Source organism: Panicum hallii, chromosome 9 (genome assembly GCF_002211085.1).
Source record: "Panicum hallii strain FIL2 chromosome 9, PHallii_v3.1, whole genome shotgun sequence".
Classification (NCBI taxonomy): Eukaryota; Viridiplantae; Streptophyta; class Magnoliopsida; order Poales; family Poaceae; genus Panicum; species Panicum hallii.
In genome coordinates this window covers 1,281,621-1,304,836 of record NC_038050.1, presented here as the reverse complement: position 1 = coordinate 1,304,836, position 23,216 = coordinate 1,281,621, and the positions used below count along the sequence as shown (strand labels likewise).

The window sequence follows — 23,216 nt, the reverse complement described above, 5'->3', positions numbered from 1 at the left end:
CACGACACGGGAAAACCAGTTTACGTCATGATCATGAGGCCACAGGCGTCGATTGCGAGTCTTTGCAGGTCATACCAGCGCCGGCCTTTAATTAGGTCAGGACTGCGAGGTGGTTAGTCGTTGGTGGCTGGGATTGGCCTGATAAATTTCCTACAGGAATATCTGGCCGGCATAGTGACCCCTTTCCTGGTGAGTCATAGCCATCGCAATGAAGTGTTTTTTTTTTCTTTTTTGCGTTTCTTAAAAATATAAATCACATGGAATGCAGCGTCAGCTCATCAGAGATACTGGTTGAGGACGCCCCATCCCATGCGCGCGCTGCCAAACTCCCGAACAAGGGATGAGACACCGTCGATGAATTCAAAAAATATATGCTTATTTTCACACCTCAAACACGAAAAAAAGGGTGTCGAATGCATGCATAAGCTCTTGATCCAACTGACATCTTTATTAACTCAAAGTTTATCTGTCAAACTTTACACGCACACGATTTTTGCCCACTACCTTGCGTATATACAGATCATATAACGTAGAACAACACAAAAAAGTTTAATTGATCTTTTTGTTATTATATATATTATCCTCCGCTGAAGCCTGTAAGCACAATACTAGGTAGTAGAAGCGGTTTTCTTCTTGGCGCCGTGGTCGACGTCGACGAGGCCTTCGTTGCCGGCGAGCATGAGGTACTTGTCCCTCCTCGTCAGCCCCGTGCACGTGTACCCCAGCGCCTCCGCGATCCGCCGCTGCACCTCGTTCGCCACGGCGCGCGCCGCCTCCGGCACCCCCCCGCCGCCGCCGCACTTGATGGTGTCCAAGAACTGCACGATGTAGGCCGGCACGGGGTTCATGAGCAGGAACAGCGGGTCCAGCGCCTTCCAACCCCCCGCCGTCGTGCCGTGGAACATGCCCACCGCCGAGTGCAGCGCCACGGGCGCCACGTCGCGCCCGAGCTCGGCGAACAGCGGGCTGAACCGCAGCAGGAACGGCTCGCGGCAGGTGGTGCCCTCGGGGCAGACCACCAGCCCGCCCCCTCCGCCGCCGCCGGAAAGCTTCGCCTGCATGGCGGCGCAGTCCGCCGCGCGGTCGCGGGTGAGGCGGAAGGTGGGGATCGGCGACAGGATCTCCGAGAGGCGGCTGATGCTGTACGTGGCCGCGGCGAGGTCGGCGCGCCCGGCGACCACGGCCACGTAGAGCGGGTCGAGAAGGGAGCGGTGGTTGCAGGCGAAGAGGTTGGTGGCCGCCGAGGAGGGGTTGGCGATGATGCGGTTGTGCATGCCGAGGGCCGCGAGGAGGGGCACGGAGAGGGAGAACGGGAGGACGAGGAAGGAGGCGATGCGGGCGACGGCGAGGGCCGCGCCCAGCGGCAGCCACATGAACATGGCGAGCGTCGCGGCGGGCGTCGGCCGGAACGCGATGCGGCCGTCGTGGAAGATGAGCGGCTTCGGGTAGCGCCGGCGCGGGAGCGCGTGCCATCGCCGCCGCGCCGACTCGGTCGGCACGTATACCTCCTGCGTCCACCATGCATATGCATCCATCAATGTGGACCCACACAGTAAATTAAAATTAAGGAACTTGCTGCACAGGCGCCAGAAGAAAATTGGGTAGAACGTGCGTTCTAAAGTGACAATTTGCACACTTTTCCTGTTCTGTTCATTTTGCTAAAAAATTTCCCAAGGTGTAATGAAGGTTGAACTAACATACTTCTTTGGTCTTGCATTTAATTAAGGCGGAGTTTACTTCAATTGGTGCTACCTAATATACTATTGTGTACTAGTATTGCCTTCTTAACCGAGACCAAATCCATGTCCAAATGTTTCACCAAATTTTCTCTCAATTCATTCAAGTCATCCAGATGAGCAGTCACGCAGAAAGCACTCCACATTCATGTTGTAGTGTTTGGCCAAATTTTACTCTCTCATTACTTCAGGGCTTCAAAGATGATGCCCACTGCATGCCCAAAACAGTAATACTAATTAAGTAGCACCAAACAGTGATCGAGCTGTAACATGAGCAATTTAAGTAGAACAAGATAGACACTTTTTAGCATCATGCATGCATCTCACTTGTATCACCAAACGTCAACAACGTTTCATGTGCTCAGGCGACTCGATCTACATATACAAGTATATGCAACACACACGCATGCATGTTGCAATGATTCCCAAGAGTGCACTAGATAGCACGATCATGGATTTATGAGACGAAATGGACGTCTACCGACAGATGAATTTATAAATGATGGGTGCGTTCGTTTTCTATTAGAGAGCTCTAAAAACTTTAGAGTGCTCGCTCCCTCTAAAGAATCGCGGTCTTATTAGAGGCCGGATTAGAGGGCTGTTCGGTGCCGGGCCTCTAAAGTTTAGATGTTTCGGGCTTTAGAGGGGTGAAACGAACGGACCCGATGACGAGTTCCTTTTCTTGGCAACGATTACGTGCTACGTGTTAGGCTGTGTTGTTAATTACCCCGTCCGGTCATGCAATCACGTATTTGATGCATCTCTCTCGGAGACACGGACCATCTATATCCCTGCTGCCTTTTTCTATCTGTGGCCAAACACAAACAGCTTTCAAAGCATTTTACATCTTTGACGATCATTTCTACAAACATATACCACCAAATTTGTGAATCTGCTGGCACAGTGTCATTTTCACGAGTCAAATTGGCCGGCATAAATTTGCTGCTTGTTAAATGTGGCCAAATTTTACAAGGTAATAACTAGGCACCAATTATATGATTAAAATCTTTATTTTGAATAAGCTGGTAGGAGGTCTACAGACCTTGCAGTGGTTTTGGAAGAGGTGGAGAAACGAGGACCCGAGTCCACCAACGCCCACGACGTCGTCACCGTCACGGCCCTTCTCCTCCCTGGCCGCGATCACCTTCTCCACGTCCAGCCCTCGCAGCACCTCGCTTTCATCCTGCATGACGCCCAGGTAACGCCCCCTGAACTCCCTCATCTCCGGCGCCACGACGGCGCCGACGCCGAGGTACTCTCTCAGGAACGGCTCCACCATCACCCGCGGCATGGCGCTCACGCACACGACGCGCCGGCGGGACGACGCCACCGCCGCGTCGAACACCTCGGCGCTCACGTCCTCCAGGAGCAGCCTGGGCAGCGCCGCCCTGCCCGCCCGGAACGCGTCCTTTTGCAGCCCGAGGAAGCTCACGGCGGCCATGGCCCTGATCGCGCGGCCGTGGCCGAGCAGGCGCAGGGCCGGGTAGAGCAGCAGGAGCAGGAGGCCCCTGAGGAGGCCGCCAGCCTCCAGCGCCACGAGCATGAAGTAGGGGAAGGCGGAGGAGGACCTGAGCAGGCCGCCCTCGACCTTGCACACGGCGACGCCGCTGCCGGACGCGAGCGCGTCCAGCGGCGGCACCACGCGCCCGTCCGGCCTCGCCGGCGGGGGCTGCCCGCGGATGAAGAGCGCGTTGAGCCTCCTGATGAGGGCCTTGTTGAGCTGGGAGAGGGACTTGGCGAAGGCCTTGGACATGGCTGGCTGCCTGGTGGCTGGTGGCAGCGGTGAGCTCGCCGGAGCGCGCGACAATGGCAGCAGCAGGGTTTGGCAGGCGCTGGGCTAGCTGTGGCGATGCGATGGAGCAGTGGATAGATTAGGAGACGCGGCATCTACATCTGTTTATATACACACATCTGAGTCCAACTAAATTGTCTTTCAGATGGTAACTAACTAAGCATTTAATATATATACAAGTGTATGTATCTGGAGCGATGTCTTTGAACTCCAAACGAGAGGTCTCGCTGCAGCCGTCGAGTGCCTTCCGCCGATGGGTAACCTGGCATGGGCACTTGCAAGATTTAATGCGCGATCAGCTATGATTATAATCTAATACTTACTTGAGCGTCGTGCTATCTTTCACTAAAATCAAATGATGTACCACGGCATGGAGATATTATGGCTACAACATGTAGGGATAATTTTTAGCTTTGGCAAGAGAACGTACTGCATATTATCCAATCCGAATTTAATTTCGTCTTCCGGCAGCTCTCACCTGCCTGGTTCGTTAAGAAAAGAATTGTTAATTGATATCTATAAAGCATGTGGTCGCTCGACCATCTTTCCCAACTCAACTATAACTAGCTAGTAGCGAGTCTAAGAGCATCCACAGTGTATTGCACCACGTATGGTGCTAAGTTCTCACATATCTATATTTCTTATCTTGGTCCAGTGTGAAGAAACTTTATGAATGTGCTAATCTGGGTCCCACAGCAGTAAAGTATTTGTTCTTCACCTCTCCCCATGAACACCAAGCAAGTACAGAGAGAATCAATAATTTTCTATTCTTCGCACCGGGTGAAAAACTAGCACCGCTGCCAAGCATTTCTTGCTTAGCTCTTCATGCCAACGAATTTGAACAAATACGTACTACCCACCTCTCTTGTGTGTTGTCTCAGTAGCAAATAGAAACGATTACCAGCTAACTGTTAGCTCCAGTTGATTCAAAGATATACCCCTCACTTGTACAATAATCAAGGACGGCGGAAAAAGTATGCAGGCAACACGTACGACGTGTCCTTGCCTCCTTGGAATTCAAACTCGAACTGACCAATCCGCTCAATCTTTTTGTTACCGGCCGGCAAACAGTATACAGCTAGTGCAGCACCGCCTTTATTGCTATCTATAAATGAGCTAGCTAGGAGCGCGATTACTGCTGCTAACAAAGTAACAGCTATATATCAACCACTATCATCAACCGACAACCGCGCGCGAGTGGCCACCTCATCGATCATGCCGGCCGGCGGCATATGCATCATACAGTGAAGAGATCAAAAAGGTCACACGATCGGGAGGTATGATGAACATAGTTAGTTAGTACAGACCGAGCTTATTGTTGCAGGTAAGTAGGAGTACCTGATCATCGTGCAGCGTCACCGCGCGCGTTATGCAATAATTAAAAGCCATTATTAATGATTTCATTTGGTCAATCATCACGATCGCTGAAGAAGGTGGCCCAGATATATGGGTAGTGGATCTTAAATCGATCATGTGTAGGAACTGCACGAATATATGCGCGCAAGGATCAGATCATGCAGAGAGCTATATATAGCCTCTGCATGTATATTAGATATTGAACCTCCGTTTTATTCCAAAATATAAGGTCGCCCTTGCACATGAGCACTATATATCTTACAGGAGATCTTATACACAAGGACATGTAATTTTAGGACAATTTAACGGATGATCCCCATGCCATATTCTTCTTTTTCTTTAAGTAATACTATCCTCCGATTTCTATATTATGAGTAGTATGGCAACACCTCGTACAATGGTGGATGATGGATGAGTAGTACGTGCGCCACCCCCAAATCCCTATATATATTCATTCCACGAGACATACGCCAATGTACCTACCCAAATATGGCAACATATTGATCCGGATCCACATGCGCAATAAGGGGATTTTGGCCCTGTATTCTTAATTTCGAAACTGAAAGCAGCAGCCTCGCGTATAGTAGTCTCACAATCATCGAGCCAAAACCACATCAAAATGCACGGGATCAACGAGTGAGCGAGCGAGCGGGGTCGTCGCACCGCTAGCTTGATGTGCACGTATGTGGACGGACGTGCACGCGCAGGGGTCGCGCCCGCCTCTCATAAATCGCGACGAGACTTGGATCGGGGCCCCGTGTTGCATCCATCCTACTAGCTCCGATCCATCCCGTTTCACGAGTCGTCGCGGATCAACGGGAGACGAGGGCTCGAGCAGCTCCGATCGATCCGTATGGCACGGCCGCACGGCACGCGGCGGCTTCCTCTCCCGAGCCCCAACCGGCCCCATTCAATGCGGCGACGACCGGCCGGCGAGAGGAGGAGCTAGGCTGCTGCTGCTGCAAAGGGGAAAGAGATCGGAGACCAACCAGAGACGGTGGCTCGCGCACATGGCGTGCGTGGTTGGTCAGGGGCTTCTTGTTCAGGCTGCCGGCGAGTCGGTGGCACTGCCAAGCCATCACCCCATCAGCTTGCACGTCGCGGCAGGCACGATGCCACACGGACGGATGCATAGGGCATGGCTGCCACACGAGCGCGCGATCGATGGCCGATCACCATGCCAAGGCTTATCCAACTTGACCTCGATGACTTCAAGGAAGGAAGGAGATGCATGGCTTCAAGTGCCCGTGGTATCTGGGATCTCAAGGAGCCACAGAGAGCTAGCCATGCGACGAGAATGCTGTTCCAGTCCATGACATGCCTGCGGCGACTTGGTAGTACATGTACGGTCTGAGTCTCTAATCTCTAATGAGATGGTAATTCGATACAACAGTTTGAGGTGTCCACCGGGTCGCACGCAACTGGAGCTAGACGCTATATTCTGCGTCTCATCCCTGGCCAATCGCTAGCTGGCTGCTGCTTGGTTCATGTACAACGGGCGAACGAAAGAATATGGCCGCCCGCCCGCCGCCTACAACAACTTGAATATGGCCGCGCCGCTCGACGGCTTCGACGCGAACACGTACAGCCCCAGATCCGTCTGCTTGATCACTCCCCGGTCGATCCTTGATTTGTAGAACATTTCCTGCGCAAAACAAAGGTGAATAGACGACGTTTAGTGCTACAGTATTCGGAAATGGAAAGATGAAACATTCAAAACTTGCCTTTAGATTGAGGATGAACTGCGGGACGATGGGTTCTTTGACTAGAGCGACTGCACAGCCACCCCAGCCAGCTCCCGTCAGACGTGCTCCCAGGGCTCCATGATCTCTACATACTTTCACAAGCTCCTCCAGCTCAGGGCAGCTGGCAGAGGGGAGCATATCAGTACGCTAATAAACAAAGTATCCGAAAAACTCGTCCAAACTTCAAAATTTATGGTTGTTAGTAAACCTAGCTTGTTCAATTTTTGCGACCGTGCCTGAGCACGTTTTTCATTAAGAGGAAGAAATCTAGCTTGTTCGTGGCAAAACAAGTGTTGTCGTATAGTTAATAGACAGTACAGGAGAACAATCGCCATGGACAAGTTTAGATAGTTACGGTCACAGATGTTCATAGGTTAAGCAGTACACAGAAAATATACCTGCATTCATATAGCACGCTGCAGCTATAATGGCTTTCGTTCATAAGATCACCGAGTTTCTTAAGCTTATCTTCTTCACTGCACACAGACAGTTAAGCGTCAGGCCGTCATCAGAACAATAATGCTTGCGCTAAAGACACATTTGTCAGGACCAATTTACAAAGTAAACCTGTGAGGATCAACACAATATCATGGGAAAAGAAGAGTAGAAAACACGCCGACTAAAAATGGTCAACACACCTGAGCTTTGACGAGACAGTATCCCTGAAGGCATAAACCCGCCTTGCTTCCGAGTAGACATGACTAGCACGCTGAAATTAACATAGCATCACCACAGTACAATTAGCGTCTGCACTAAGGTTGCAGCAAACTTCAATTTAATGTTTGCTAAATTTCCTTTTCAAATTTTTTTTTGCTAAATTGATAGACAGGTCCTCTGACCATGTGCAATGGTTTTCATAAACAAACATGTCGTTCCATATTTGATCATTTAACTTGGAGTAGCAGAACTTGGATGGCTTCAAGATTGCAAACTATAAGGGCAAGAAATCAACCTGAAATAGCTTGTAGTGCTTTGCAGCTTTTATGACATCCAAGGAAGTTTGAGAGCTCTTGAAGACAGATGTCAGGCTTTCACCTGTAATTTTCTCTATTTCTTCCACTGTATATGGCTCCTCGTGCAGAAGTTTCTGCAATGTTGCACAACAATACAAGTAAACGGTTAAGAATTAAGAAGTATCGTCACTTCCAATTTGCAAAGATTGATCCTTTTAAGCAAAAAGAAAACGAGTTATCTTATCCTTACTCCCTAGCCAACATCAAAGGACCATCCTGGTGACTAACATCATGCAGTATCAAAATTATAAAAGGAAAGGAAAATCTAGCAAAGAGACTCTGTTGCCACTAAAAAATACTGCCCAATCGAAGAAGGAATACCAACAATACTCATATACTCCAGATCCATCAAGCTAAGCCTTATGCTCAGGAACAAATCAAAAGGCCTCACAATACCTAGTGACTAAGTGCATCCTAGATATTGAGATGCCTAGATGGTTACTGTCAGGCCAACCAGTGGCTCATCAAGGGAAGGGCTTGGTCATGGTTGATTGGCCTTTGAGCTCATCAAACATTTTTTTCCTCTTAAGTGATGATGCACAGTCCCCATGTGTGTTCTCAAGAAATAAATAGGATAAATTGGCAGAACTGGATGCTAAAATTATAAAAGAGCAACCTGGAACTGCAAACCTCTCTTCAAGAATAAACATGGAAAAACAATTTATCGAAACTTGTTAAACAAATGTGCACCTTCACAGCTACTCCAGGATCAGATGAACCTTCGTTCCCAGCAAAAGAAACACATAGCCCCTCAACATCTGAGAGCGTTGTAACAGAAGAGACAGCTTTTTTGGTATCCATCCCTAGTTTGATGGCAAGAACAATCTGAAAGGTACAAGGTTGAGAAATGAAAAGGAATAACCTTCTTTTGTGCGACCAGTTCCATGCTCAAGCCGAGGTAGAACAAGTTATATTTCTTACAAGCTGAATTACGTCAACATACTTGTGTAATTTAATTAAAAAAAGGCCTCTGACGTTACTTCAGTATTATTAAGATGTATTAAAAAAGGTGTTTTATTTTTATTAACAAGGGGTAGTGACAAAATATAGTAACAGAAAGGTGTATGAGATTGTCTAGCATTTTTCAGGAAAGCTCCTCATTTTTTTTTTTCGAATGGGAAAGCTCCTCATGAAACTAAATAGTCACTTACTGCTGCTAAGCGACACTCCACAACACGGTTGTTGTAGTTTGTTGCGGCTGTCTCTGCTTTCTTGGACTCTGCCAAACAATGGGCAATAACAAATGTACCACCTCGAGGTAGTTGGACATCAGTTGCATGGATCGGGTTAAAGTCTATCAACTCAGCAAATCCAGGTTTGGCCATGATTGATATAGCCTGGAAAATACAATGAACTGTTAAATAGGAACAAGACAATTGTGTTAAGCAAAGCATTTTAATTTACTTAGCAGCTGACGTGGCTTACAAAGAATATAAGAAACACCTGAAGTAAGAAAGTTCTGGATTGTATTACCTGATCCATGCCTCCAGACTGTGTTCCAATGTGGCGCTCAGACAGACACGTGAATTGAGCAACTTCTTTCTGCATGATTTGAATATTATCTTCATAAATACTATAAATTGAAATTTCCCACATAAAAAAGGGTGAACGTTCATCTGATTGGCAATCAACTCAATCCCAGCTACTATGCATCAGCTTATGCAGCAACCACCATCAATTTAGGTGTGTCAAAAAAACTATTGCTTTTTCGCCCAAAAAAAATCAGTAATGGGTATCCACTTTCCACTGGTCTAATTGATGTAATGCAAACAGGACATTCACTTCTGCTGCATCCGACACTTATATCTTCATTGGACATAAAATGCACTAGCTTTTTGCCAACCACAAAAATTAATTACTCTGCAGAAAGTAATACCTTTGGGAAGTTTTTCTCAAGGACCCCCATGATAGCAATTGTTGCTGAACAGACAAATGCTGCAGAGCTTGATAGACCAGATCCTGCATAAGAGTAGCAACAGCAAACTTGTGATGTTGCACATCGACTGAAGAGAAGGAAACTAATTTTGAAAAAAAAAAGCACTGAGTTGGACCTTGAGGCACTGTGCCATCAACAACAACATCAAGCGCAACAGGTTTGCCCAGATCTATCCCTTTTGATCTACAATATTCATATACGCCCTTGTATCTGTAGATGGCAAATTGTAAGTGGATATGAATAATATAATCACCTTTTACTATCGCAATAATTGGGAAGCAGCAAAACCTATCAATATCCAGGTTTCTGCGGCATTAATTCGAAATCACAACTTACCCACACATGAAATAGTGCCCCCATTTGTGGTTTTTTATGTCAATTTCCTGCACGATAAACAAAATAATTAGTGTTGTTAAAATCACGGCCAAATGTTATTACAGAAATTAGTCAACAAAAGGCACGTCACGTTTTGTACTGCAGGCGGATTCAGTACTAACCTTACAATGTCAGCCAGCAGATATAAATGCCATTTGTTATTAAAAAAAGGAAAATACACTTGGGCACAAAACAAAACAAACATTTTTGAACAAGCAAACTACGCTGGCATTTGCTGCATCATGGTACCAGAAATTAGCATTTAATAGTTAAACTGTTAGGTTTCATCAAAAATAGTTAAACTGTTAGCGGTAGCAGGCTGCTCGAGCTGTCCTGCAGGTCCACTACTCCCACTACGCTGAAACAAAGTAACCCACTTCAAGTCCCCAAGGAGGGTCCACAGTTCAGTGACCCACGTAGATCCCTAAATTATTAAGTTCACGGGCAAGGAACCGAATCGGCGGCAGGCCCCGCATCACGAGCTTTTTGTTGCGATATGCTAATTGATCGGAAGCAATATAACCACCGCAGCCTAAAGATAGGAACAAGATTCTCGTGCCCTACCTCCCTCCCTCTCTCCCCGAGCAATTAAACGCAGATTAATTCGGCGCACGGCTTGAGAATCTCACCAAAACATTCCCTGATAGCAACTGTCACCCCAATCACCGCCCGAATTGAACCCCAATTGCATCGCATCCCCTACAAATCGTGTCACCAATTGCGACGGATCGCGCCGGAAGGAGCGGACCGGAGCAGAGCAGAGCACTTGGTACCTTGTCGGGGTCGGCCGGGTAGACACAGACGGGGTACTTGTCGTCGACATTGGCGACCCGCACCTGTCCGCCGTCTGCCTTCCGGATCGCGACGATCATGTCCTGGCGGATGGCCATGGGCAGCACCGAGTAGCCCTCGTAGTCGATGTGCTCCCCGATCAGATTCACCCTCCCTGCAGCGACACGCGAACATACAACCGCGGCGCTCCGCCGCCCCCAAATCAGTCTCAACTCTCAACGCACTGGAACCTGAAGTCGAAACCAACCCGGTAGCAGCGAGTACCCACCTGGGGAGCGGGCGAAGAGCGCCGGGCGGGCGCCGTGGACGGCCTCGAAGCGGTCCCCGAGGCGGGCGAAGCGGAGCCGCGCCTCGTCGAGCTGGGAGCCCTCGCCGTAGACCGGCTCCAGCGAGGAGAGCGTCGGTACGAGCTCCGCCTCGACGCTCCCGGACGGCAGCTGCGCCATGGCCTCGGTGGTGGTGGTCGTCGTCGTCGTCACCCTCGCGCTGCGGCGCTGTCGTCTCTATCCGTGTTGTATGGCGTGACCCGAACGATTGACTGCGACTTGAAGCTTTCTGGTAGCTTCGTTTTTATACGCGACTTGTAACTCTTGCGGGCCCAGCGGTCAGTGCCCCCAGTCCGAGCGTTCTCGAATCGGACGGTGAAAGGTGGGGTCCGAACGGAGTCGGAGTGGATGGACGTCGGGGGTGGTGGCCATGTGGCACGTGTGCGGGCTAGCGTCCACGTAGTATTTCTGGACTTATCAGATGATGATCGGCACTGTCCCAGTCCTTCCAAGGTCAAGTTTGTTGAAAAATGATTACTAGGTTAGTGAGAAAAACAAAAACAAACTCTCCGTTTCTCGTTTCACACATGGACACATGATCTCCACAGAGGAATAGGAGTACTTCACAAAACTTTGTTACGGGACCAATTTAAGCGTGTGTGAATTATAAGGATCTGGCCGTTGGAAAATCTCTATACTATGAAGCCCCATTCGACAGTTGAAATTTGAAAATGCTCTGGTGCTCGACCGTCTAACTGTGACTGGCAGTTGAAAAAGGTTAGAGGGCATGCACGGGTAGTAAAAAGCATTTCATGGTGAAGTCCACTTTACAGCGTGCGAGCTCAGCGCCTCCTCGCAACATCTCCTTGATCCACTTTGGTCAATGGCGTGATGATGCGCCGCGGCATCTAAGATGACTGATTAAACAAATCTGCTTGATTAAGCATCCCAAAGTGCGGTACACGTGGACGGGAAAAGCGCAGCACAATGCTGTGTGTGAGCGGTCGCATCATGGATTCATCCGCAATTCAAGCCATGAAGCCATCTGTATGCTGCAAAGTCAAAATCCTCCACGAACCACGAGTCATCGAACCGCATCAGAAGGGGGCACCGCCGGAGCCGTACAGGGTGACGTTGGCAGCGGGAGAGTCGAGCACGACGGGAGGAAAAGAGTGAAGCGTATGGGCAGAAAAGACAAATACTACGCATGCATGCAGGTTATAGCGAAAAAGGTAAAAATTGGTGATCTTTAGGTGTATCTTAGTTTAAATATTTATGCTAATTTTTTTAAATTTTGTACTACTTCTCTCAAATGAGATATCAATTTAAAGAATTAGCATAAGTATTTGAACTAAAAAGGGTTGGAGATACAACTAAGGCTTACCATTTACACTACTACTCTTCTTGGACTTTCCGGTTCTTAAGCAACCGAATAAAATAAAATTATCACATCCGGATACCTGTTAGGCATCCCAACCCTTCACGTAGGATAGTTTCCATAGCATTAATTATACTAATGGATAAAAAAAGAAACTGGATCTCATAGTAAATCAATTCGCTAGACACTACAACTTTGCACTATGAGTGATGTGGTGTCTTCATAATAAATAGAGAAATAATATAAGTGGAGAAAAGAGAATGAGTTTAATTAAAATCCACATCAAAATAATATTATAGGTTGCAGAGTGTAGTTTCTAAAGGTATAGACCGACACTATGAATTGTAATTGCCATATAAAGGTGGTGTATTGATGGACATGATAATACAGATACTTCCAATAGACACTAGGTTAGGATTCCTAACAATCTGCCAGGGTTCTCTAATAAATAAATAAATAAATAAATAAGGGGTTACTAAAAAAATGCGCAACACAGCAGCGTCAGAGTCCAGCCACGGTCAGAAAAAGGCCTGGACGGTCCTAGGCTGGGCTCCTAGCCTCAGAAATCAGAACCCGTTGAAGCAAGCGTTATTCGGTTCCGCTGGGTCTGCCTCACACCATGCGCAGAGCCACCGGCGTTGGCAAAGGGCCAAAAGGCAGCCAGGTTGGCTTCAGTACTCGTCCTCGAAATCTCCTGCAGACCCGGACGGCGTTTTTTGCTCATCACTCTCGAGTGTTTTAGTTAGCTGACGTTCTCCTTAAGCTTACTTACAAGAAAGCATTGCTGATGCACCATAAACCAAACTTTGAAATAAGACATGGGCAGCAACTTTCCCTCAAGAGAACTTTTCCTTTCCCAACAACTGAAGAAAGTCACTCGCATTTTTGGGCTCTTGTGATCTCCCAAACCGGGAGAGCTTCGTCACTCGCACCACATCCATCGACCCGCTTGCTGGTATTCGCAATTGCAACCATGAAACTCTCGTTCTGGAGAGTGTACAGGTACATTGCCCGTTCATCCTGATCATTTATCAGCAGAAAACTTGCGTGAGAATGGAGTGAAGCAGTTCCACTATGCGACCCTACAAAATCAAATCTTGTGTGCAATGGCAAGCTCAAAAGCAATGCATTTTTTTTTCATGATGTGGTGGGCAAGCTTTGTAGTTCGTACCTCAGGGAGTTCCAGATATTCATCAGGAGATATCTGAAGGAACTCGATGGCCGTTTGCCCGACGCACCAAGCAAAGACCTTTGCACTGTCGTCTGCAATGGTCAAGTGCAACTGAAAGCCATGCACAAACCCACTATGGCAGGAAACCTTACAAAAAGAACATTGAAGTTCGCCTGAATGCTCATTCACAACACAGCCACAAATGTTGTGGAATAATAGCACCTTTAAGCTGTTGCAATCAATGTGGTCTAGTCGAACACGGCATACCTAAACATGAAGACGTCAAACAAATACAGGATGTTAGCAACTCAAAAGAATTTGGTCACAATTGAAGAATGCAATGGAGTTCTTAGGAAATGAAAGAAAACAGATTGCGACCATTTTTAGCCATTTAATGTACTTTTACATATCAGAGCATGTTTTTTTTAAGAAACCAGCGCATCTTGTGTAGTGGTATCATAGTACCCTCCCGAGCATGTTAAAGGTGTTCAGGTTGTTGTTTGCTAAAATGTTATCCATAGATTTATCTAAATGTCAGCTCAATTAAACTTGAAAAGCTATGGAAGAGGCCTCACAACAGTAATAAATAAGACTTACATGTGTTCTGTTTGTCAAACGGGGAAGATCGGATAAGGGTGCTAAATTATGCAGGCACGAAGAATTCAGCAGCGCTGGCAGCAAGCTCAAGTTAACAAACAGGGACCCTGGCTCCTTCTCGCGCCATGAGACTTCAAGGCTGTTAACGGAAAGTTAGCCACCAGCCCACCAACCAGAACTTTGCGCACATTGTAGCACTTTTTCTTCAAGCTAATCACATTGTAGCATATAGACAATACAAGTTAACATAAAAGAAAATGCCGCTCACATGTTTGTTGAACTCATGGTGCAAGCCAAACCGGAGATGTACACCATATGTCCAACTCCTACTCTACCTAATGACCTGCACAGAAAGAGGCGTTTATACACCGTATAGAATTCAAGTGCATGGTGGGTATAAAGTTCAGTTGGCATAGGAAACAACATATGTGAAACAACAAAAGATTGTATTTAGATTAGATATCAAATGAAACTTCTAATCACAGCATGCAGCTCATACGATGGGTTCATTGTATTTGCCTTCACAACATCAGTGCCTATGCAAGGGGGGAATCACTTGGCTTGTTGTAAGTCAAAATTGATTTTGCCTGTAAAACTCTTAAATAATCATTTTTCAGAAAGTCAAAGACTGGGTAACTTTTATTTCAACCATCATATCATACTGATCATATATGCACAAGCAGATTGATACTGTCAGTATCCCTAAGTGTATTGAGTTCAATATGTTGACCAGACTTAGGAATCTAAGACCTCGCGCTTAATCTTCCAAACAGATAATGCATGTCTGCTTAACCATTGCAAAAAAGAAGAAGAATATATTGCAAATAAGGCGCAATGAATTAGCACAACAAACATTTGAAGATAAGAGAATGGACGGCAAGAAAATAAATAGGCCATCATTTAAGTATAAAAAAGGTACCAGGGTCCAATAAAGATAAGCTTGATCAGAACAACTCGTGTTGTGTCTACTAGCTCCAAATAAAATGCAGTCCCTGATGTGCTTGCTTTGCAAACACTAGTTATGGTACCAAACAGACAGACTCCCACCATTTTATCATGAAGATCACTTACATATACCTAAAAAGTTAAGTATATTATACAGCATGAAAAAAGCAATGATCATCAAAAATTTGATAAACAGAAAATAGTGCAGAAAGCATGAGACATCAGGTATTATTCTCTAGAAGTACGCTGTACTTACTAAGAACATAAAAAAGGCAATGCCATATTGATGGTAGGGAAATATTTGCATGTGCATGCTGAGGAGCTTATGGTATCAATGTTCTAAAAAGTGATTAAAGGGGTGAGCAAGTGTTCACCAACACTTAGTGATAAGCAAAAAGTGACTGCATGGTGAATATGCGCAGTTTTTATTTGGAAAGAACTATCCCAAACTATTTATATTATGAGATGTACTAGCTAATAAGAGATCAATACTTGAAACTCAGCAGTACGTTAAGCTAATCACAGTACTATCACAAGCAAACCAGTTTAAATGAGTAGTTAATACAGATTTAAGGATCATCAGAATCATTAAATAATGGTTGGCAAAACGTATCTCCCGAGAGAAGCTCAAATGAACGAAGGTAAAGTTACATACTCGAAATGGATATTTGCTGAAGTCAACTGAACCATGCAAATCTCGTGGTAACGTTACTTGTGAAGCTACATTATCAGTCGGAAGACACGATAGTCGAGGTCCTTGACTCTTCATTTGAGTAGGTGTAAAAGGTACCTAGCACAGACGTCACATGTTGATCAGTTGGAGACTTGGAGTTATGGAGAAAGAACTATCAATGCATCCTGAAAGAACTATCGAGGCATCCCTACAAACCTGTTCTTCTTGTTGAGCAATGGGCACCATGTAAACCTGTGTTGCACTGCCATATTCAAGACACAGTTCTTGAGACTCCTCATGATTACTGTCTACAAAATTTGCGATGAAAGGCCTATCCAGAGCAAGCATGCTCCCTGCACTGAAATAAAATGTTTGGCTTACTATACTCTAATGAAATATTTGGCAATTCTTAGACGGAGTGGAATGAACCTGAAAAGATTTGCAAGTAAAACCTGCTCTCCCCATAAAATAAAATTCATCTTTGCATCATCATTGTCTACAAGAACAACCTGCTTTCTTTCTGTACACCTAAAAGGTTCCAGGGACTCAATCTTTTCAATCCTGCAAGAAAAGGGTGGTGAATGTCTATCCAACAAAGTAGTAGATTACTAAACCCCAAATCCCCACATGTTTATCAGCAAACCATCAGCACTTTATATGCAAGTGATCATATATTTTACCACAGTCAAATATTTTAAAAGGCAAAAGGAATGAGGAAACATATTGCTAATGTCTAATGAAATATCATGCTTGTAAGTATAACAGAAGTCCATAAATATCACTTTACCTTGCATAAAATGAGTATGGAACGTCATTTCTACTTTCATCTAGAATCATAGATGAGAATGAGTAGGTGCAAAACTGTGCAGCAAGTAACATGGCATCTTCATCTTGGTCCTGCATAATTACAAACGTGCACGAACTAAAACAAAGTTTACTGACCACTACAGATGCCCTATTTGACCTCTAACAGCTAAAGGTGAAATTATTTAAGCATAATGTATTCTTTTTAATGAAATGAAACAGGTATAACATAGCAAGCCTGTATTATTTTAAGAATTAAGAGGCTTACAATTACAGTGACAGCTAAAATAGACATGGAGGAAATGATTTTTTTTATCAAATTATTTATGTTCCAATTGTGGGCTTGTGCAGGTCAAATATGCAACTAACACAAAGAAACTTTACTTAACAAGTAATAAATTGCAAGTAAAATATGTGCTCTGAGCCTTTGAGCAGCACTGCCTTACATACGTATGCATTGAACGGATACCTCATCAAGTAATATCACCATGTATTCTGTGGGCAAAATACGAGCATGACCAGATCCCTCCATGGCTGTACGAAGACAACATCCTGTGAGCATAACTTCTCGACCTTTCTTCAATATACCATACTGTCCTATGCAGTCATAGTACCTGAAATAAAGTTTATGTTGGTACAAGAACTTGTGTAAGTATTCCAAGTACCAAGAGTAATCTAGATAAGGAAATAAACAAAACTCTCCCATGAATTGTATTCCAAAAAAATAACAGATAATACTAAATTACTGATTGATCATTTGGGAGGACATAACATACACTATTACCTATTACGGGTGAAGGATCAATAATCTAACTTTTGTAAATCAGAAAGATCTTTACTATCCTACGACTAGAAGAGTTGCGTATTATACTCATCTGAGGGCAATGAACAATTAACGGAGTGCTCAAAGTTCAACAGAGATTTCTTATAGCATAGTTACTGTTGCAGCATTCCATGTCTAGATCCATTCAAATTTTCTGATACATTCTCACTAACTTACATCAACTAAAAAAAATATGAACATAACTAAGCAATATGTAGTCAAATCTACCTTCGGTGTAAATATAGGTCGATAGTGGATGCGCTCCACATGTCTCCCAAGGTAAGCATGTATATGTTTGTACCTAGAAGAATGACACACGACTAAGGGAGCAGTCGAGAAAATCAAATCACTGATAAAGTGATAATGCACCAAAAGTAAGTTCAAATTGCAAGCAAGTTTGATCATGAATTATGTTGGATCAAATGGGTCGATGAAACCAAATGAATAGAAATTTGGAAGTTATGGCCTATGGGTGGCAGCCACCCAGTTTACTTGAAACCTCTGTGATGCTCCATTGTTCAACTAACCTAGAAAAGTATAGACAAATATAGTTTGTTCATAGCATAGAAGTATAGCATAAGTGTACAAGCATACCGGGAAGGACGAACGCATCAATGACAACAGCTTCAAGGACACTCTTGGGAGATAGGAAGTTCTTCTCATGGATAGAATCGATTGTAACAGTATTAGGAAGCCTCCTCCTCTTATTCCTCGTGTTTATAAGTTTGGTCAGCTCGACCTTCCTCTTTGAGGTTAGGGATTTATGCTGTTCTGTCCAAGACTACCAAGAGAAGCCAAATGTTAGCTCCTACTATGGAAAACACAAAAGAGGTCATTGGTTGAACTGCGAAGGATCATTTTTTAATCAGAACATATAATTACTTCGGCAGTACCAAAAGCTATGGAAGTAGACAGACAGTTCATATTGCCTTCGTATTAATTTTCTAGAGAAACCCTTCCCCCACATTGACATTTGCTTCAGGTTCGAGCAGAGCGCAAAACATAAATAAGCAAATACCGTAACAGATTACGGAAATGGCGATCTACTGAGACTGTAGTCTCGACTAGGTAGCATAAATAGCGATGTGGCGATTCAATTAGTCAATTACCACTGTAAGCGAACTTGAACGAACAACTTATAGAATGGCTAGTTCCCGCCCACAGCGCTGCAGCGAATCGAATCAAGCTAACCTGGAAGAGATCGGAGAGGATGATGGCGGCGGTGACGCCACTGGAGTAGGCACAGCACGACTTGAGCACCTGCGCCACCACCCACCCCCACGGCGGTCGCGCCGGCGCCGGCCCGTCCCCCGGTGACTCGTTGCCGTCGCCGCCGGACGAGGAGAGCATGGAGACAGCGTAATCGACGAACTCCAGGAATGCGCCTCCGTCGGCGGAGGCCGCGGCGGCGGGATCCATGGAACCCTAGCTCAGGGGAGGAGCGAGGGCGGGAAGGGAGAGAGTTGAAGCGCAGCGACGAGAGAGAGGTAACGTCGTCTTGAGCGGGAATGGTTTTCGCTCGCGCGGGAATGGATGGCCGACTGACGCGGCTTCCTGCTGATAGCCTGATACGCGTCTCGCTTCACTGTTAGAATTTGATGGCGCTTTCATCACACGAGACTGGGCTTATGAAGTTATGATACGAGAAACCTGAGCTTGATTCGCACGATAACCATCTCAATTCTCAGGAGATTTCTTCAGCGTTTCAAGAAGGGAGAATTGTTCAGATCTTCACTTGCACAAACTCACACCAGCCGTTCACTGATTTTTTTTTTAGAATTTCCGGGCGTCAAGGACTGATAATCAGATTAATCATAATTCATACTCCAGGACATCATGGCATCTGGTGCATCATCGACCAGGCAAATACCATTGGAGGCACAGATCACAGATCAGTGATAGGTTATTACCAACCCCGACGCATAATAAACTACGCAATTTCTTCCCATTGTGGCTTTTGGAGTGCCAGAACCTTGTCGCTGTCAGAAACGTCAGAGCTATGGTTAAACAAGCTTATAATTCTTACATACAGAAAGAACTAGAGAATGAATCAATCAGAAGTTACAGGATCCTTTATAACCTTCCCTCAAGCTCTAGGCTTATATCTCCAAAACTGAAGAGTAACCGCATTTCATCCGACATAGTTTAAGAGGGGAAAACTGGCAATTTAGTGACTTCTCGATCTTATGTGCAAAATGGAAAATGAAAAGAAAACTGCTGCCGGAGGTTGTGTGCTTTTCACAACCAGTTGACCATTCGTCATCGGACTCTGGATATTGCTGCTGGTGGGAGCTGAACACCACTGGAGGATGAACTAACTCGCTGTCAATAATCTAGAGCGCATCTGATAGAGAGGGGTTGTCCTCGTGCAGCGCCTTTCACTAATAGGTCATAATTTATAAATAAGACGATGACGGTAATGTCGTCATGAAAATGCCTCCGGACCTTCTTGTCGATCTTAGTAAGGTCCGAGTAACGCATCTCACGCTTCCGTGCTGCTTCTTGGAGAGCAGCTTTGATGAGTCTTCTTGCACTTCCCTGAATAAAGAAAATGGTGGCAATCATAGTAAGAGCAACTCTGGTTCTGGAAAATAACAAAAGTAACTCACTGTATGACTAAGCTCATTTTATCGGTTTAAGCAACAGCCCACCAGCCAGTAAAATCAGAGCAAACCTTGCATCAGTGTAAATAAATTAAACTTCTATTGTGTGCATTAGAGTAGCACAGTAAACTAGCATGTCAAATTATTGACTGTATGCAACTGCTTTACTTGGTATTTCGGTGTACGCAGCAATAACACGTCCAACCATGGCCTCAGAGTGAAATCATGAGTCATCAAGAGGCAGCAGACCAAACAAATAAACAACTAACAACAAGAGAAAGTGACTAAATGGACCTAAGTCATGGTACTGCATCCCCAGAACTCCAAAAACAACTCAAAACCGATATTCCTTCCATGCCAGTAGTACATTTTATTATGTTGTAGTTGCAGATCTAAATAACCATGCACACAGGTTGCACCATCAGACAATAACTATCATGGCCTCAGTTCCCCTTGCTGCATTACTCGTGGGTCGTACAACATTGACACGGCTCACTTTTTACCCCATAACTTCCAAATGATTTATATTAACAAACAACAAACAACAACTTAGCCTTTTGTCCCAAGCAAGTTGGGGTAGGCTAGAGATGAAACCCACAGAAAACAAGAATAAGAAACACAAAAAGTGCACAAGCCAAAGGAAGAGTTAGGGGTTAAACAAAAAGTAACAAAGGTCACGGTTCAGGTACATTAATTGCTAATCTCCAAGCGCTCCTATCCATAACTAATTCCTTAGCGATATTCCACTCCTTAAGGTCTCTCTTAACCGTCTCGTCCCAAGTTAGTCTAGGTCTACCTCTACCTCTCTTTACATTATCGCCCCGCTTTAAAACTCCACTACGCACCGGCGCCTCGGGAGGCCTCCGTTGTACATGTCCAAACCATCTCAACCGATGTTGAATCAACTTCTCCTCGATAGGTGCCACCCCGACACTGCCGTTGCCGGTCCCAAGCCCGCGATGAGAAAATGTGGAGGGTTGTGTTAGGTTTGGCGAACCAGCGTAAAAAATCAGCCACTCTAATGGAAATGAAACCCATAAGAAATGATTTATATTAGTGGGGAAAAAATGATCATGCTCTTTAAAGCAATAGGGTAATCCTAGCTGCAAAGCAATCAAGGGTATAACTGCTCACTGGGAAATGTGTTGCCAGCATTTAACCCTATAGGGATCATAACAGGTGCAGAACTGTGGGGACTGAATACAGGTTGGGCACCAGCAAAATATCCAGAATGAATTAATTGTTTGTCTTGTAGCAACAACTCTGGCCATAATGGACTACTCAATTTCATTCCAATGCTCCCAAAATGGTGCAGCCTAGATTTTAATGCAGCAAAGTTATATTCTCCTTTGCTTATAAGCAAATGCAATCGTAGTCCACAGCTAGTACCAGGTGTTTTATAAATAGGTTCTACAAGTGTTTAGCAACAATTCTCTAGTACTGCTGATCCTTTTACTGCAAACCAAAACTTTTGGTATAGTAAAATTGTTGCTACAATGTGGGAAACAAAAACTCCATAAGAGAGATTCTAGCATTTACTGTTAATACATAGCTGTGATGATAATTGTTCTGGACTTGAACTTTTTGAGGATGTTTTAAGGTCATCATAGGAAATGAGAGAAAGCCTCAAGAAAATTGCATAGACAAGTTAAGTGGTGGAAACTAAAACATTGGAATCTTACAGCTCGTTGGTGATTGTGAACAATCTCGACGGCATCCTGATTACTCAGGTGTTCCCACAAACCATCTGATGCAAATATGATGAAACTGTCACTTGGTTGAAGATTGCGGGAGATGATAGATGGATCAGCGCTCAGTATTGGCCTGGTGAATGATTCAGAAAGCCTGAACTTGGGTTTGATCCGCTCTGTGTTATACTTTGCATGTTTCAGGTATACATCACCGATTGATCTCGACACCTGCACCACTCACCGGATAAGCACAATATGTAAGTCTCCAGTCTCATCAATGGATACAAAACAAAACAAGGGATTCGGATAAGACCGACCTGAATGAGGCCCCTCACTCTCCATACCCCATGCTTGAGGGCAACAATCTGAGGATCATCCGGGTGCTGTGCCATGAGCTCCTGCCTGACGGCCTCCTGGTTGGCATTGTGCTCACTGGACAACTGCTCCGCAGCAATCTGCCCGGTGCGGCCCACTTTCTTCCCGAGAACAGCTCGAGAGTCGCCGAGGCTGGCGATGAACAGGGTTCTCTTGTGCACAACGCCGACGAGGCAGCACGTGCCAACCGTGGCGATGTCCGGCTGGGTTTCCCACAGGCGCGACACGAGCTCGAGGAAGCCTGCCTCCGTAGCCAGGAACGCCTCCCTGACGGCGTTCGCGGTCACGCCCTGAGTGCCGGAGGTCGCCTCTGCGCGCAGATCAAACATCGACTACAATCTCACGCCATCCGCTTCGCTCGGGCAAACGAAGATGGGTTGCATTCGGGTTTGGGTTACCTCGGAGGTTGGGGAAGAGGTGGTCGCAGGCGAAGCGGGCGGCGTCGGGGCCGCCGTGGCCGTCGAAGACGCCGATGACGGTGCCCAGGGGCGGGGCGGACTCGAGGCGGCACTGGTCCTCGAGCACCTGGTTGGCTTGGGCGACGGCGACGGAGACTTCGCCGGCGTGGCAGCGCGCGAGGTCGCGCCACCAGAGGAGGCCGTCGTGGCCCTCAGAGTCTTCCCCCGAGGCGGAGGCGGAGCCGGGGGCCGGTGAGGTGGGCCAGACCCCGCCGCACCCCGAGAGGAGCCTGAGGAGCGGTCCCAGCATGCTCCCGCCACATCGCCGACCGGGGCGTCCCCGAGGCGGCGCGGGGGGGAAGAGGACGAGCGGGCGCGGGGGCGGCTGCGGGGGCGGAAGCGGAGGCGGGGGGACGGGGGCAGGGGTTCGGTGGGGGGGGATGGTGATGCGTCGTGTGCCGGGGGAGGTCGAAATCGGCCGCGTACGAGAAGAATGGGAGAGGAATGGAATTGGGGGGAGGCGAGGCGTGTCGGGTCCGGGGCGACGCGGTGGGGTGGGGTGAATGTTTTTTAATTCTTTTTCTTTTCGTGCGTGCGTTAAAGTATGTAGCCGCCGGCCCGCCGAGGCGTATGGTGCGGTCAGCGCGGTGTGCCGCTGTTGCCTTGCACATACGTGCTCGAGATATTGTGGTGGAGCCACCCTTTTTTGTTTGTTTTCGCAAAATATAAGTGCTGCCGAACTCTTCG

The 23,216-nt window shown here is 46.2% G+C and overlaps 2 protein-coding genes and 1 pseudogene across 2 annotated transcripts; all 3 read right to left on the bottom strand.

Annotated features, from left to right (window-relative positions):
* Window positions 1–429: 429 nt before the first annotated feature.
* Window positions 430–3,665, bottom strand: LOC112874046 (probable glycerol-3-phosphate acyltransferase 3). Its single transcript, XM_025937203.1, has 2 exons — window positions 2,779–3,665; window positions 430–1,508 (listed from the first exon to the last, which is right to left on the bottom strand). Exons 1-2 carry the CDS (start codon window positions 3,487–3,489, stop codon window positions 609–611), a joined length of 1,611 nt encoding a protein of 536 aa, XP_025792988.1. The 5' UTR covers window positions 3,490–3,665; the 3' UTR covers window positions 430–608.
* A 2,451-nt stretch (window positions 3,666–6,116) lies between these two features.
* On the bottom strand, window positions 6,117–11,295 carry LOC112877055 (galactokinase). Its single transcript, XM_025941259.1, has 13 exons — window positions 11,014–11,295; window positions 10,727–10,899; window positions 9,915–9,961; window positions 9,694–9,788; window positions 9,519–9,601; window positions 9,116–9,184; window positions 8,794–8,979; window positions 8,333–8,467; window positions 7,582–7,716; window positions 7,268–7,338; window positions 7,028–7,105; window positions 6,609–6,750; window positions 6,117–6,529 (listed from the first exon to the last, which is right to left on the bottom strand). The coding sequence occupies exons 1-13, from the start codon at window positions 11,189–11,191 to the stop codon at window positions 6,416–6,418; spliced, it is 1,506 nt and encodes a 501-aa protein (XP_025797044.1). The 5' UTR covers window positions 11,192–11,295; the 3' UTR covers window positions 6,117–6,415.
* Window positions 11,296–12,727: 1,432 nt separating this feature from the next.
* LOC112875993 lies at window positions 12,728–22,981 on the bottom strand (annotated as a pseudogene).
* Between the last annotated feature and the right edge of the window lie 235 nt (window positions 22,982–23,216).